Source organism: Mandrillus leucophaeus, unplaced genomic scaffold (assembly GCF_000951045.1).
Source record: "Mandrillus leucophaeus isolate KB7577 unplaced genomic scaffold, Mleu.le_1.0 Scaffold371, whole genome shotgun sequence".
NCBI classification, from domain to species: Eukaryota; Metazoa; Chordata; class Mammalia; order Primates; family Cercopithecidae; genus Mandrillus; species Mandrillus leucophaeus.
In genome coordinates this window covers 785,423-799,244 of record NW_012103932.1, presented here as the reverse complement: position 1 = coordinate 799,244, position 13,822 = coordinate 785,423, and the positions used below count along the sequence as shown (strand labels likewise).

General features: G+C 41.9%; 1 protein-coding gene across 1 annotated transcript in view; it reads left to right on the top strand.

Annotated features, from left to right (window-relative positions):
- Nucleotides 1-13,822, top strand: part of PTK2 (protein tyrosine kinase 2) — a 342,995-nt gene that overhangs the window by 312,144 nt on the left and 17,029 nt on the right. Inside the window, exon 31 of the mRNA XM_011990150.1 lies at nt 3,340-3,402. Within this exon, the coding sequence (XP_011845540.1) occupies nt 3,340-3,402 (63 nt within the window). The remainder of the gene's footprint in view (nt 1-3,339; nt 3,403-13,822) is intronic.

Genomic DNA, 13,822 nt, shown 5'->3' with positions numbered 1-13,822 from the left:
GGCTGAGGCAGGAGAATGGCGTGAACCCGGGAGGCGGAGCTTGCAGTGAGCTGAGATCCGGCCACTGCACTCCAGGCTGGGCGACAGAACGAGACTGTCTCAAAAAATAAAATAAAATAAATAATAAAATAAAATAAAAATTGTTGTCCTTCCTGCTACAATAGAGTCAAACCTAATCACCTCCACTCTCTGTTTAGAGCCCTTCAACAAAACCCCTGAGCAGACCTAGCTCCCAGCTTGTCCCTCAAGTAAATGGGCAAAAGAGGAAAGGATAGTTTCAGACATTTTAAAAGTTGCAAGAATGGTACAAAGAATTCTCACATTCCCTTTACCTGGAGTCTCCAGTTGTTAACGTTTGACCTCATTTGCTTTGCATATTTGTACATACCATTTTTTCTGAACCATTTGGAAGTAAATACCAGATATCCTACTTTTTAAAATAGTTCAATGTGAATTTCCTAAAAGTAAGGATGTTCTCTTAAATAACCACAGCCGAGTTACCAATGTTGGGAAATTAGCAATAATACAATACTGTTAGCTAATCAACAGACTCTTCATGTTTTACCAGTTGTCCACAGAATGTCCTTTCTAGAAAAAAGTCGTGGATCGTGAGATGTATTTAGTTATCATATCTCTTGAGTTTCCTTTAAGCTTGAACAGTTCCTTGGTCTTCCCGAAATCTTTCCTGACCTTGATATTTACGTTGAGTAATGTTCTGTGAATTGTCAACCTGAAGTCTCGTCTTCTCAGGTACTTTTTCTCAAAGTCCATTGTGTTTTGGAATATTTTTCTTAAGTATATCTGGGATGTTTAGGCCCCAGAAAGCTGCCACTTCATTCAGACAGTAGCAGAACCTCAACATTCCGTGGAATAGAATCTGTGGGTTCTACTCCATGGAATAGGACCGCCCCAGTGAGTTCCCTTTCAGTTGCCAGTTGGAATCAATGGTTGAAATATTACGTGTGTTTGCCTGGTTTCCTTTCTGTCTATTCATGTCTATCTTACCTGTCAGAGAAGATTCTATGCTGGAAGTCAGGAACTACCTACCTCTCAATTTTCTCTGGAGCTCTTTCACACCCAGCCACAGCTGTCCACAACTAATGGGATAGGCCTCTCTGATAAGACACAGCATACTTTCTGCCATAGTCACCAACTGCATGCCTCTGGGTTTGACTTCCCCTGTGTGGGCATTAGTTATATATATCACATCGGCAGTAAGAATTCATTTTTTAAATTATTGTTCCTTGATATTATAGTACATATAAACACCGTACAATGTTTTAAGTTATGCTTGTCAGAGTTTGGAAATACTTATTCTAAACTTTTCTGGTTTACTCATTGACAGAGTTCTAACAGAGCGAAGTCTTGCTTAGTCACCCAGGGTGTAGTGCCATGGCACAATGGTAGCTCACTACAGCCTCAGACTCCTGGGCTGAAACCATCCCCCCACCTCAGCCTCTCCAGTAGCTGGGACTCAGGCACACACCATCATGCCCAGCTAATTTTTAAAATTTTTTTCTTTGTAGAGATGAGTTCTCACTATGTCACCCAGGCTGGTCTTGATATCCTGGCCTCAAGGGGTCCTCCCACCTCAGCCTCCCAAATAGGTGAAATTGCAGGCACACACCACCACACCCAACACTGCATTTGAGGATTTAGGTCATTTTCCACCTATATTTAGCTATTGTTTTTAAATGAATATTTTTACATTAAAGAGAACATCTTTTTTTTATATAGTAGCATAGAGGTTAATTCAGTCAACATTGATGTGTTGAGTGCGCACCAGCCGGAAACTGTGCTGGGCACTAGGGATATGGGGCTGATATACATGAGCTGTTTTGTAATTCTGTTGAATGAACAGGTAACAAGTAAGTTGTGACTTTTGCCCTCTTTGCTTACTCTCTGCTACTGCTGTCAAGTCTGTCTATTCTGTTTCAGGATGCCTCTGATTATTAGAATGTTTTTCCATAAGTGAGCCAAAGTCTGCCCTAAATTCAGGGACAACACACAAGTTTCACCTTTTCCCACATGGAATCCCTGAGGACTGTTAACAGCAATCAGCCAGAGCCCCCTTTTAGTGATTAGCCATCAGGAGCTCCTTTACCCACTTCCTGGTAGGAGCTGTTCTCAGACCTTAGCCAACTACCTGCAGGCACTGTGCCTGGGAGGGAAAGAAAGGGGGAAGGGAGGAAGAAGGCAAAGGCCACTGCAGGGCCCCTGTCCTGGAAAGTCTGTTTACCTCTGAGCCATCAGAGGATCACTCTTATCTTAATGGTGGCTGTGTCCTTTACCAACTTCCTACTACACCCTGGCACCCACCACTGACCCCTGCTTTCATTAGAGATAGTTAAGACAGAGGCAGAAAGCCTAGGAGGAACTGGTACAATGAAAGGGGTTTGGGCTACAGCACTGGAATTGGAAAAGAAGGGAGAGGTGAAGCTTATGTCTCGATCCCCTACCCAACAAGTGGTTGCAGATGGTGTGTTCAGTGACAGGTTCAGGTGTGGGAAATAGGAGATACACAGACAAATAAGACATCAAGATGCTCCATCTCTAATGAGGGAAGTAATTGTGCATGATCTGTACCAATGTAGAGAGATACCTGTAAGGCACAGGCTAAGAAACGACCAGCTCTGCTTGAATTAGGAAACATGCTGCCCAGAAAGGGTATCTGGCTGAGCCTTGAAGAGTAAACAGAAGTTTTCCAGGCAGAAGTATGTGGCCAGTGTGGCTGAAGGCTCCACGGAACCCATGCTGCAGGAGCACGGGGTTGTTTTCATGAGGAAAAGCCTTTCTGCCCTGTTCCTTCACCATAAAGACATGTAGCCTACTTCGTTTATTCTGATACTGGTGAAATTTCTGTACTATTATTTACATGAAATCTAGATTTATCTGTTTGGTTTCTATATTCTAGATGCAGTGTGGGAAAGCAGTCTTGTAATTGAATTCATTTGCTGCTTTGGCAAGACAGCCAAATCCATATGAGCCATATTCTGTCAGAAAGCCGCAAGTAATGCCTGGTATTTTTATCCTGGGGTTGCAGGTCTCAGTGAAGAAGAAAGCCTGCTGTGCTACTTGGAGTAGAAGCGAAGTGTAGCTTCTCCAGCACTGGGTGGGCCAGTGCAGGTGCCAGTCTGTAAGGTGTGCGTGTGTGGAGAGGAATGCGGTTCTTCCCAAGGCAGCCAGCCTTCATTCATCATCACTGGAATTCTTTTGAAATTGGGGAACTTTCCACTATGAGAACAATTGTGTTAAAAAAGGAAGGAATTTAATACAGAATCTGTCGATAATTTTCAAATCAAAAATGAAATTGTTTTGATTTTGTTTTAATTTCTTCAGAAACCTGATGTGAGACTCTCTCGAGGCAGTATTGACAGGGAGGATGGAAGTCTTCAGGGTCCGGTAAGCCTGAGTTTTCAGCAGGATTTGATTTCCAGTTCTCCTGTGCGTGGACCATCAATGTTTATGTCATAAGATTTCCAAATTGACTAATAGTTGTAATAGGGAACAGAATATTCTATAAATAAAGTTAACATTTTAAGATTCTGAAAATCTGTGATGTACAGCCTAGAATTTTTATTCAGATACAGAAGTTGTCTGCACTATTATTGATAAAGGCTTTTTCATTTAACTTTTATTTTCATTTCAGGGGTACATGTACAGATTTGTTATATAAGTAGATCGCATGTTGCTGGTGCAAGGGCTTGGTATACAGATCGTTTGGCACCCAGGTGATAAGCATAATACCTCATAGGTGGTGTTTTCATCCTCACCCTCCTCCCACCCTCCACCCTCAAGTAGGCCCCGGAGTCTGTTGTTCCCTTCATTGTGTCCATGTGTACTGAGTGTTTAGCTCCCATTTATAAATGAGAACGTGCGGTATTGGTTTTCTGTTCCTGTGTTAGTTCACTTAAGATAATGATAATTACCTCTAGCTCCACCCATGTTGCTGCAGATGAAATGATCTCATTCTTTTTGTGGCTACATAGTATTCCATAGTGTATACATACCACGTTTTCTTTATCCAGTCTATCATTGATGGATATTTAGGTTGATTCCGTGACCTTGTTATTGTGAACAGTACTGTGATGAATATAAGCATGCATGTGTCTTTATGGTAGAAAGATTTATATTCCTTTGGGTGTGTACCCAGTACAGAGATTGCTGGGGCAAATGCTACTTATGTTTTAAGTTCTGAGACATCGCCAAACTGCTTTCCACAGTGACTGAAGTAATTTACATTCCCACCAGCGGTGTCTAAGTGTTCCTGTTTCTCCACAACCTCGCATCTGTTAATTTTTTGACTTTTTAATAATAGACATTCTGACTGGTGTGAGATGGCATCTCATTGTGGTTTTGATTTGCATTTCTCTAACGATTAGTGATATTGGGCATTTTTTCATATGCTTGTTGGCCATGTTTATGTCGTCTTTTGAAAAGTGTGTGTTCATGTCCTTTGCCCACTTTTTAATGGGGTTTTTTGGTTTTCTTGTTAATTTGCTTTAAGTTCCTTATAGATGCTTGATGTTAGACCTTTGTCAGATGCATAGCTTGCAAATATTTTCTCCCATTCTGTGGGTTGTTTATTCTGTTGATAGTTCCTTTTGCTGTAAAGAGGCTCTTTAGTTTAATTAGGTCCTATTTGTAATTTTTTGTTTGTTATGATTGCTTTTGCTGTCCTCATCATGAAATCTTTGCAAGGGCCTATGTCCAGAATGGTATTTCCTAGGTTTTCTTCGAGGGTTTTTATAGTTTTAGGGTTTACATTTAAGTCTTTAATTCATCTTGAGTTGATTTTTGTATATGGTGTAAGGAAGGGACCCAGTTTTATTCTTTGGCATATGGCTAGCTTCTTGTCCCAGCACCATTTATTGAATAGGGAGTCCTTTCCCCATTGCTTGTCTTTGCCAGCATTGTCAAGGATCAGATGGTTGTAGGTATGAAGCTCTATTTCTAGGCTATTTTGTTCTGTTGGTCTGTATGTCTGTTTTTTTTCCAGAACTGTGATGTTTTGATTACTATAGCCTTGTAGTATAGTTTGAAGTCATGTAATGTAATGTGATGTCTTCAGCTTTGTTCTTTTTGCTTAGGATTGCTTTGGCTCTTCAGGCTTTTTTTTTTTTTTTTTTTTTTTTTTGGTTCCATATGAATTTTAGAATAGCTTTTTCTAATTCTGTAAAGCATGTCATTGGTAGTTTGACAGGCACAACATTGAATCTGTAAAGCACTTTAGGCGGTATGACCATTATAATGGTATCTATTCTTCCTATCCATGAGCATGGATTGTTTTTCCATTTGTTTGTGTCATGTCTGATTTCTTTCAGCAGTGTTTTTAATTCTTATTGTAGAGATCTTTCACCTCCCTGGTTAGCTATATTCCTGGGTATTTTTTGTGTGTGGCTGTTGTAAATGGGATTGCATTCTTGATTCAGCACTCAACTGATGTTGTTGGTGTAGAGAAATGCTACTGATTTTTGTACATTGATTTTGTACCCTGAAACTTTGCTGAAGTTGTTTATCACAGGGGTCCCCATCTTCCTGGGTCACAGACCGGTATTGGTCCATATTCTGTTAGGAATTGGGCCACACAGCAGGAGGTGAGTGGTGGGCTAGCCAGCATTAATGCCTGAGCTCTTCCTCCTGTCAGGTTAGTGACAGCATTAGATTCTTATGGGCATGTGAACCCAATTGTGAACTGCGCTTGCGAGAGATCTAGATTGCACACTCCTTATGAGACTCTAATGCCTGATGATCTGAGATGGAACAGTTTCATCCCAAAACCATCCCCCACCCCATCCCCTGAATCCGTGGAAAAATTGTCTTCCACGAAACCTGTCCCTGGTGCCGAAATGATGGGGGACTGCTGGTTTATCAGATCTAAGAGCTTTTGGGCCAAGACTATGGAGTTTTCTGTATATAAAATCATATCATCTGCACACACAGAAGTTTGACCTCTTCTTTTCCTATTTGGATCCCTTTTATTTCTTTGTCTTGCCTGATTGCTCTGCCTAGGACTTCCGGTACTAATGTTGAATAGATATGGTGAGAGTGGGCATCCTGGTCTTGTTTCAGTTCTCCAGGGGAATGCTTCCAGCCTTTGCCCATTCGTTCAATAAGATGTTGGCTGTGAGTTTGTCGTAGATGGCTCTTATTATTTTGAGTTATGTTGAGTTATGTTCCTTCATTACCTAGTTTTTTGAGGGTTTTTAACATAAAGTGAGGTTGAATTTTATTGGAAGCTTTTTTTTTTTTGCATCTATTGAAATAATCCTGTGGTTTTTGTTTTTAGTTCTGTTTATGTGATGAATCACGTTTAATTGATTTTCATATGTTGAACCAACCTTGCATCCCAGGGGTAAAGCCTACTTGTTTGTGCTGAATTAACTTTTTGTTGTGCTGCTGCTGGATTCGTTTTGCCAGTATTATGTTGAATTTTGTATCTATGTTCATCAGGGATATTGGCCTGAAGTTTTCTTTTTTTGTTGTTTCTGCCAGGTTTGGTAGTCAAAATGATACTGGCCTCCTAGAATGAGTTAGAGAGGAGTACCTCCTCCTCAATTTTTTGGAATGGTTTTAGTGAGAGTGCTACCAGCTCATCTTTGTACATCTGTTAGAATTCAACTGTGAAACTGTCTGGTCCTGGGCTTTTGGTGGTTGGTAGGCTGTCTATTACTGATTCAATTTCAGAGCTCATTATTGGTCTGTTCAGGGATTTGATTTCTTCCTGGCTCAGTCTTGGGAATGTGTATGTGTCCAGGAATTCATCCATATCTTCTACATTTTCTAGTTTATGTGCATAGAGGTGTTCATAATGTTCTATGATAGTTATATGTATTTTTCTGTGGGGTTGGTGGTAATGTCCCCTTTGTCATTTCTGATTGTGTTTATTTGGATCTTCTCTCTTTTTTTAATTAGTCTAGCTAGTGGTCTGTCATTCTTATGTATTCTTTCAAATAACCAATTTCTGGTTTCATTTATCTTTTGTATGTTTTTTCATGTCTCAGTTTCATTTAGTTCAGCTCTGATTTTGGGTATTTCTTGTTTTCTGCTAGCTTTGGGGTTGGTTTGCTCTTGTTTTTCTAGTTCTTCAAGGTGCAATGTCAGGTTATTAATTTGAGATCTTTCTAACTTTTTGGTGTAGATGTTTAGCACGATAAACCTTCCTCTTAACACTGCCTTAGCTTTGTTCAAGAGATTCTAGTATGTTGTATCTTTGTACTTATTAGTTTCAAAGAATTGCTTGATTTCTGCCTTACCCGAAAGTCATTCAGGAGCAGGTTGTTTAATTTCCATGTAATCAAATGGTTTTGAACAATCTTCTTAGTATTGATTTCTATTTTTATTGTGCTGTGGTCCTAGAGTGTGGTTGGTGTGATTTGGGGTTTGTTTTTAATTTGCTATACAGTTGTTTTGTAACCAATTGTGTGGTTTATTTTAGAGTATGTATCATGTGCAGATGAGAAGAATGCGTATTCTGTTGTTTAATCATCAGGGACGTTAGCCTGAAGTGTTCTTCTTTTGTTGTTTCTGCCAGGTTTGGGACTCAGAATGATTCTGGCCTCCTAGAATGAGTTAGAGAGGAGCACCTTTTAGTAATAAGCCAGACTCTCTGTGACCTAAAGAAATATGTATGTCATTTCTCAGCCTTTTGGCTAAGATCGAGTGAAGAAATATATACACATAATAGCTGTTGTTAACACAAGCTGTCATTTGCTAAATTTCTTGTTGTTGTTGTTTTCGTTTTTGTTTTGAGACGGAGTCTCGCTCTGTCACCCAGAGCTGGAGTGCAGTAGGGTGGTCTTGGCTCACTATAACCTCCGACTCCCAGGTTCAAGTGATTCTTGTACCTCAGCCTCCCGAGTAGCTGGAACTACAGGCACGCACCACCACGCCCAGCTAATTTTTGAATTTTTAGTAGAGACAGGGTTTCACAATGTTGGCCAGCTGGTCTCAAACTCCTGACTTCAAGTGATCCACCTGGCCCATTTGCTAAATTTTTATACTCTTACTATATGGTTATAAAAGTCTCCGGAGTCACAGAAAACTTGTTCAAGCAAGACTTTTTTCTTCTGGATGTTGCAGGGGGAGAATGCCTGAAATTCTCTTTAAAGAGCTAGCTTATGATTATTCCAATTATATTTAACCCATTTATGCCTAGTCTTCCATTATTGCAACGCTAAGCTTGTGGGAGTTATTTATATCCTACTGCCCAAGGTCATTGCCAGTGTCTGATTTTTCCACACCAAAAAATTTGCAGCCTCCAGCATAAATAGGACTTATTTTCACACCAATTCTCATTCCTTCTTAACATTTTAGGACCAACTACGTGTTATGCATTAGTCTCTTCAACATAAGGAAGCGGCCAGTTTGGGGTTGGTTGGCTCTTGTTTTTCTAGTTCCTCAGGGTGTAATGTTAGGTTATTAATTTGAGTAATTTGAGATTTTTTTGTTTTTGTTTTTGTTTTTTTTTTTGAGACAGAGTCTTGCTCTGTCACCCAGGCTGGAGTGCAGTGCCAGAATCTCGGTTCACTGCATCTTCTGCCTACCAGGCTCAAGCAATTCTCCTGCCTCAGCCTCCAAGTAGCTGGGATTACAGCCACCCGCCTAATTTTTGTATTTTTAGTAGAGACGAGGTTTCACCATGTTAGCCAGGCTCGTCTCGAACTCCTGACCTCCAGTGATCCACCCGCCTTGGCCTCCCAAAGTGCCGGGATTACAGGCGTGAGCCACCGCACCCAGCTGAATTTAAGATCTTCTTAACCTTACTAATTTGAACAAACCAACGCCAAATTTCCATCAGCAAATGTCTAAGTTAAATGCAGATTTCCTTAAACATTTGCTGTGCCTGTGAGGTAGCAGAGTTTTGGAGTTAAAGTTTTACCCTAATAAGGGTGAAACTACTGAGTTGACTTCTAGTCACATGTGTGTGTATGCAACTGTCAACACTTAACCTTAACATCTTGCAAACATTTTTTCTATATAAAATAGCACCCAGTCGGGCGCACTGGCCGACATTCTTTAGTTCATGAGCAAGGAGGTTTCATTATCAGCCATTTAACATTCCCATACACTGAGCTCCTTCCTTGTGTTGAAGAGACAGATGCGTAACAAGCAGTTGGTCTTGGTGTGAAAATAAGTCCTATTCAAGATACTAGCTATTTAGAACATTGCTAATAGGAAATTTGTTAGATAAGGAAAATTCTTTGTGTTCCAGTGTGTGGCCCATAGAAGGTACTCAGAAAAAAATGTGAATTTGTTAATTAATCAAACCTGGATAGAAGGATTATGCAGAAATGCTTTATTAATAAGAACTTGTGGCCAGGAGCAATGGCTCACGCCTGTAATCCCAGCACTTTGGAAGGCCGAGGCAGATGGATCACCTGAGGTCAGGAGTTCGAGACCAGCCTGACCAACATGGTGAAACCCCATCTCTACTAAAAATACAAAAAAATTATTCGGGCTTGGTAGCAGGTACCTGTAATCCCAGCTACTCAGAAGACTGAGGCAGGAGAATCGCTTGAACCCGGGAGGCGTAGGTTGCAGTGAGCCAAGATTGTGCCATTGCACTCTAGCCTGAGCCAGAAGAGCAAAACTCTGTCTTTAAAAAAGAAAAAAAGAACTTCTAAGACAATCAGATGACACATGATGGGCCCACCTAAGATCTCAGTTTGCTTTGTGCCAGGTGGAGGTAATAGTAAGAGTGCTTAGTGCTAACTGACGACCTGGCTTAGTACTGCGAGGTGCTGTGTTGCATCACTCTTGACACATCGGGTACTGTCGTCATCCACATTTCACAAATGAGTAGACCAGGACTCAAAGAAAACTTGCCTAAGTGCCCCCATTTATGCACATATAGCCAGCCTTTCTCAACAGACTTCACTGACTGCCTTCCTGGGGACTGTTAACATGCTATGACCATTTCTGGTTTTTTTCCCCTTTTGTGCTTTCCTAAAGATGATAATTTGTTTTTGGCCCTATTTGTGAAATGCTCCAGCTTTTAACACTTTTAGAAATGTGCCACAGCTTCAGGGAGAACCCTTTGACTAGAAAGCCACGTAGACTGTAAATGGATGTGAACTAGTTAGTAAACATTAATAACTGACTAGTGGAAAATTGATCCCATCAGTGTGCATAAAAAGTAAAAATTTATTTAGACTTTAACACACAGGTTGACAGCATGTTCATTTTGTGATGACAGCCTAGTTGTCTTATTAGGTAAGTGTTATTAGCCTCAGTTTACAAATGGAAAAACCAAAGCCCCTAGCAGCTCTGCAACTTTTCCAAAGTAAACAGCTGGGTCCACACAGAACCATGCACTAGGCCTAGCTCCACACACTCATCCTGTCAGACTTCTGAAGCAGGGTCTCTCCTTTACTGTACCTGAGTACCCGAGCAGGTTGTACGTGATCACACATTGGCTAGATTACTCCAGGATGTTCTGAGAATAGGATTTTCTAGTTCATCAAACTTTCTTGTTACCCAAGTATCAACCAGAAAGTTCTTTGTATTTTTAAACCTTTTAAAATGAGCATGGGGCCAGACGCGGTAGCTCACACCTATAATCACAATACTTTGGGAGGCCGAGGCGAGCAGACCACCTGAGGTCAGGAGTTCAAGACCAGCCTGGCCCACATAGTGAAGCCCTGTCTCTACTAAAAATACAAAAAATTAGCCAGGCATGGTGGCACACACCTATAATCCCAGCTACTTGGGAGGCTGAGGCAGGAGAATCACTTGAACCTGGGAGGCAGAGGTTGCAGTGAGCCAAGATTGTACCACTGCACTCCAGCCTGGGCAACAGAGCAAGACTCTAGCTCAAACAAACAAACAAAAAAAACATGGAGAGCACTCAGCTTGCCGTGAGCTTGCTGGCTGGCGACAGGCGCCACATAAATTTAAAATTTTTTTAAATTTAAAAGGGCATGGGTTTTATTGCCTGAAGCGGTGAGTACAACACAGCCAATAGACACTATCTGTTGTTAAGTATTGACCCATTTCCACCATTCCCTGCCCTCACGCCTCTCTATCTACCCTGACCACCTCGCTGTTCATCACACATTCGATGTGCCCTACTGGGACTCCTCCGTCTCCAAGCTACTCTTCTCCCAGGTTGCTACAAGTGTTCCCTTTCAGGGATCACTTTCTTAGAAGGCCTGACCTTCCTACTTAAAACTGCAGCTTTGGTCTGGGGTAGTGGCTCAGGCCTGTAATCCCAGTACTTGGGGAGGCCAAGGTGGGTGGATCGCTTGAGCTCAAGAGCTTGAGACCAGCCTGGGTAACATGGCAAAACTTTGTCTCTACAAAAAATATAAAAACTAGCCAGGTGTGGTGGCGTGCACCTGTGGTCCCAGCTGTCAGCTACTCAAGAGGCTGAGGCAGGAGGATCACTTGAGCTCAGGAAGTTGAGTCTGCAGTGAACTGAGATCACAGCACTGCAACCTAGGTGACAGAGTAATACCCTGTCTCAGAAAAACAAAAGGGCCAGGAGCAGTGGCTCACGCCCGTAATCTCAACACTTTGGGAGGCCCAGGTGGGCGGATCACTTGAGCTCAGAAGTTCAAGACCAGCCTGGCCAACATGGTGAAACCCCATTTTTACCAAAAATGCAAAAAATTAGCCAGGCATTATGGTGGGCGTTTGTAATCCCAGCTACTCGGGAGGCTAAGGCAGGAGAATCACTTGAACCTGGGAGGCAGAGGTTGCAGTGAGCCAAGATTGTGCCACTGCACTCCAGCCTGGGCGACAGTAAGACTCCGTCACTCACTCAATCAATCAGTAAATAAATACCAAAAAACTTGTAGCTCCTCTCCTTCTATCCCAGCCATCTCCTTTCTTTGTGGGATACAGCTTCTCCTAACAGAACACAGAATATACTAATACATATTCATTGTTTATTATCTGTCTCCCTCCTCTGCATTGTTAGCTGTTTGCTTCCCAGGCAGGATCTTTGTTTTCTACCTCGAACAGTGCCTCGAACAAAGCAGGTGTTCAATAACTGTTCATTGAACAAGTGAATGATATGAAAATGATCTGTAAAGGAGAAAGTGCTACACAAAAATTAGTTGATATGGTATCATTCTTCATACCTTCAGGCTCCGAGACTTTTTCCAAGTCTTTAAAATCAGAGGTGTTAAATGACATGTTGAAAACAACTTGATCGTGTGAGGGAGGAACAATTTTAATTTTGTGTGCTATTTTTATAGCCCTTGTATTGTGAAGAAGTGGATCTCTTTTCAGTAGAAAGTAAAGCACCTTGAGTTAGATCTATTAGCCAGTTCATTATTCTAAAGTAAGCGGAAGAGTCTTTCTTTTCAGAAGTAGAACATAATTCCAAAAAGATTTCTTTCCAGGTAGTTAGCCTCAGAAAGACTATTTCAAGTGCAGTTTCAGGTATGACAACTTGAAGGAGAACTGGTGTTAAGTGAAACTTTATCGTGTGCCTGGAACAGAAGTTCTGGGCTGTGGTTTGGCTTCTCTGGCTTGGCCTGGAACTGATGGAGGTATAGCAACAGGTCCTGACACACACAGTGGTTTGGGGATGATGACAGTGTAGGCCCATGGGAATCTACACACCCAGTGCTACCAAGCCCCTTTCCATCAGTGTTCTGGTTGTACCCGTTTTTGTGATAAGCATAGTTGGGAGGCCAGGCAGGAGAAGATGCAGACACTGGGAAGTCCTGGGATTTTAAACCCTGTAGAGGTAAACTGGAGACATCCATATAAGAACATTTCAAAATTTTTTTATTTGTATAAATTTAAGGGGTGTAAGTGCAGTTTTTTGTCGTGGATATATTGCATAGTGGTGAAGTCTGGGCTTTTTGTATAACCATCACCCAAATAGTGTACATTATACCCATTAAGTAATTTCTTTTTTTTGAGATGGAGTCTCCCTCTGTTGCCCAGGCTGGAGTACACTGGCGCAATCTCGGCTCACTGCAACTTCCACCTCCCCAAGGTTCAAGCAATTCTTCTGCCTCAGCCTCCCAAGTAGCTAGGATTACAGGCATATCACCATGCTGCCCGAATTTTTTTTTTTTTTTTTTTTTTTTTTAGTAGAGACGGGGTTTCACCATGTTAGCCAGGATGGTCTCGATCTCCTGACCTCGTGATCCGTCCGCCTCGGCCTCCCAAAGTGCTGGGATTATAGGCATGAGCCACCGCGCCTGGCCCCATTAAGTAATGTCTTAACGCTGTCCCCCCCTGCCCACAACTCTTCCAAGTCCCCAGTGACTATTCCACATTCTTAGGTACATGTGTACGCAGTATTTAGCTCCCACTTATGAGAACATGCCTGATTTGATTTTCTGTTTGTAAGTTGTTTCACCTAAGATAATGGCCTACACATTACTGCATCCATCCCCACTGCTGCAAAAGACAGGAATTTATTTATTTATTTATTTATTTTGAGACAGAGTCTTGCTCTGTTGCCCAGGCTGGAGTGCAGTGGCGTGATCTCAGCTCACTGCAACCTCCGCCTCCTGGGTTCAAGCGATTCTCCTGCCTCAGACTCCCGAGACAGGCGCCCACCACCATGCCCAATTTATTTATTTATTTTGAGACAGAGTCTTGCTCTGTTGCCCAGGCTGGAGTGCAGTGGCGTGATCTCAGCTCACTGCAACCTCTGCCTCCTGGGTTCAAGCAATTCTCCTGCCTCAGCCTCCTGAGTAGCTGGGACTACAGGTGTCTGCCACCTCGCCCAGCTAGTTTTTTGTATTTTTTAGTAGAGAAGAATATACTAATACATATTCATTGTTTATTATCTGTCTCCCTCCTCTGCATTGTTAGCTGTTTGCTTCCCAGGCAGGATCTTTGTTTTCTACCT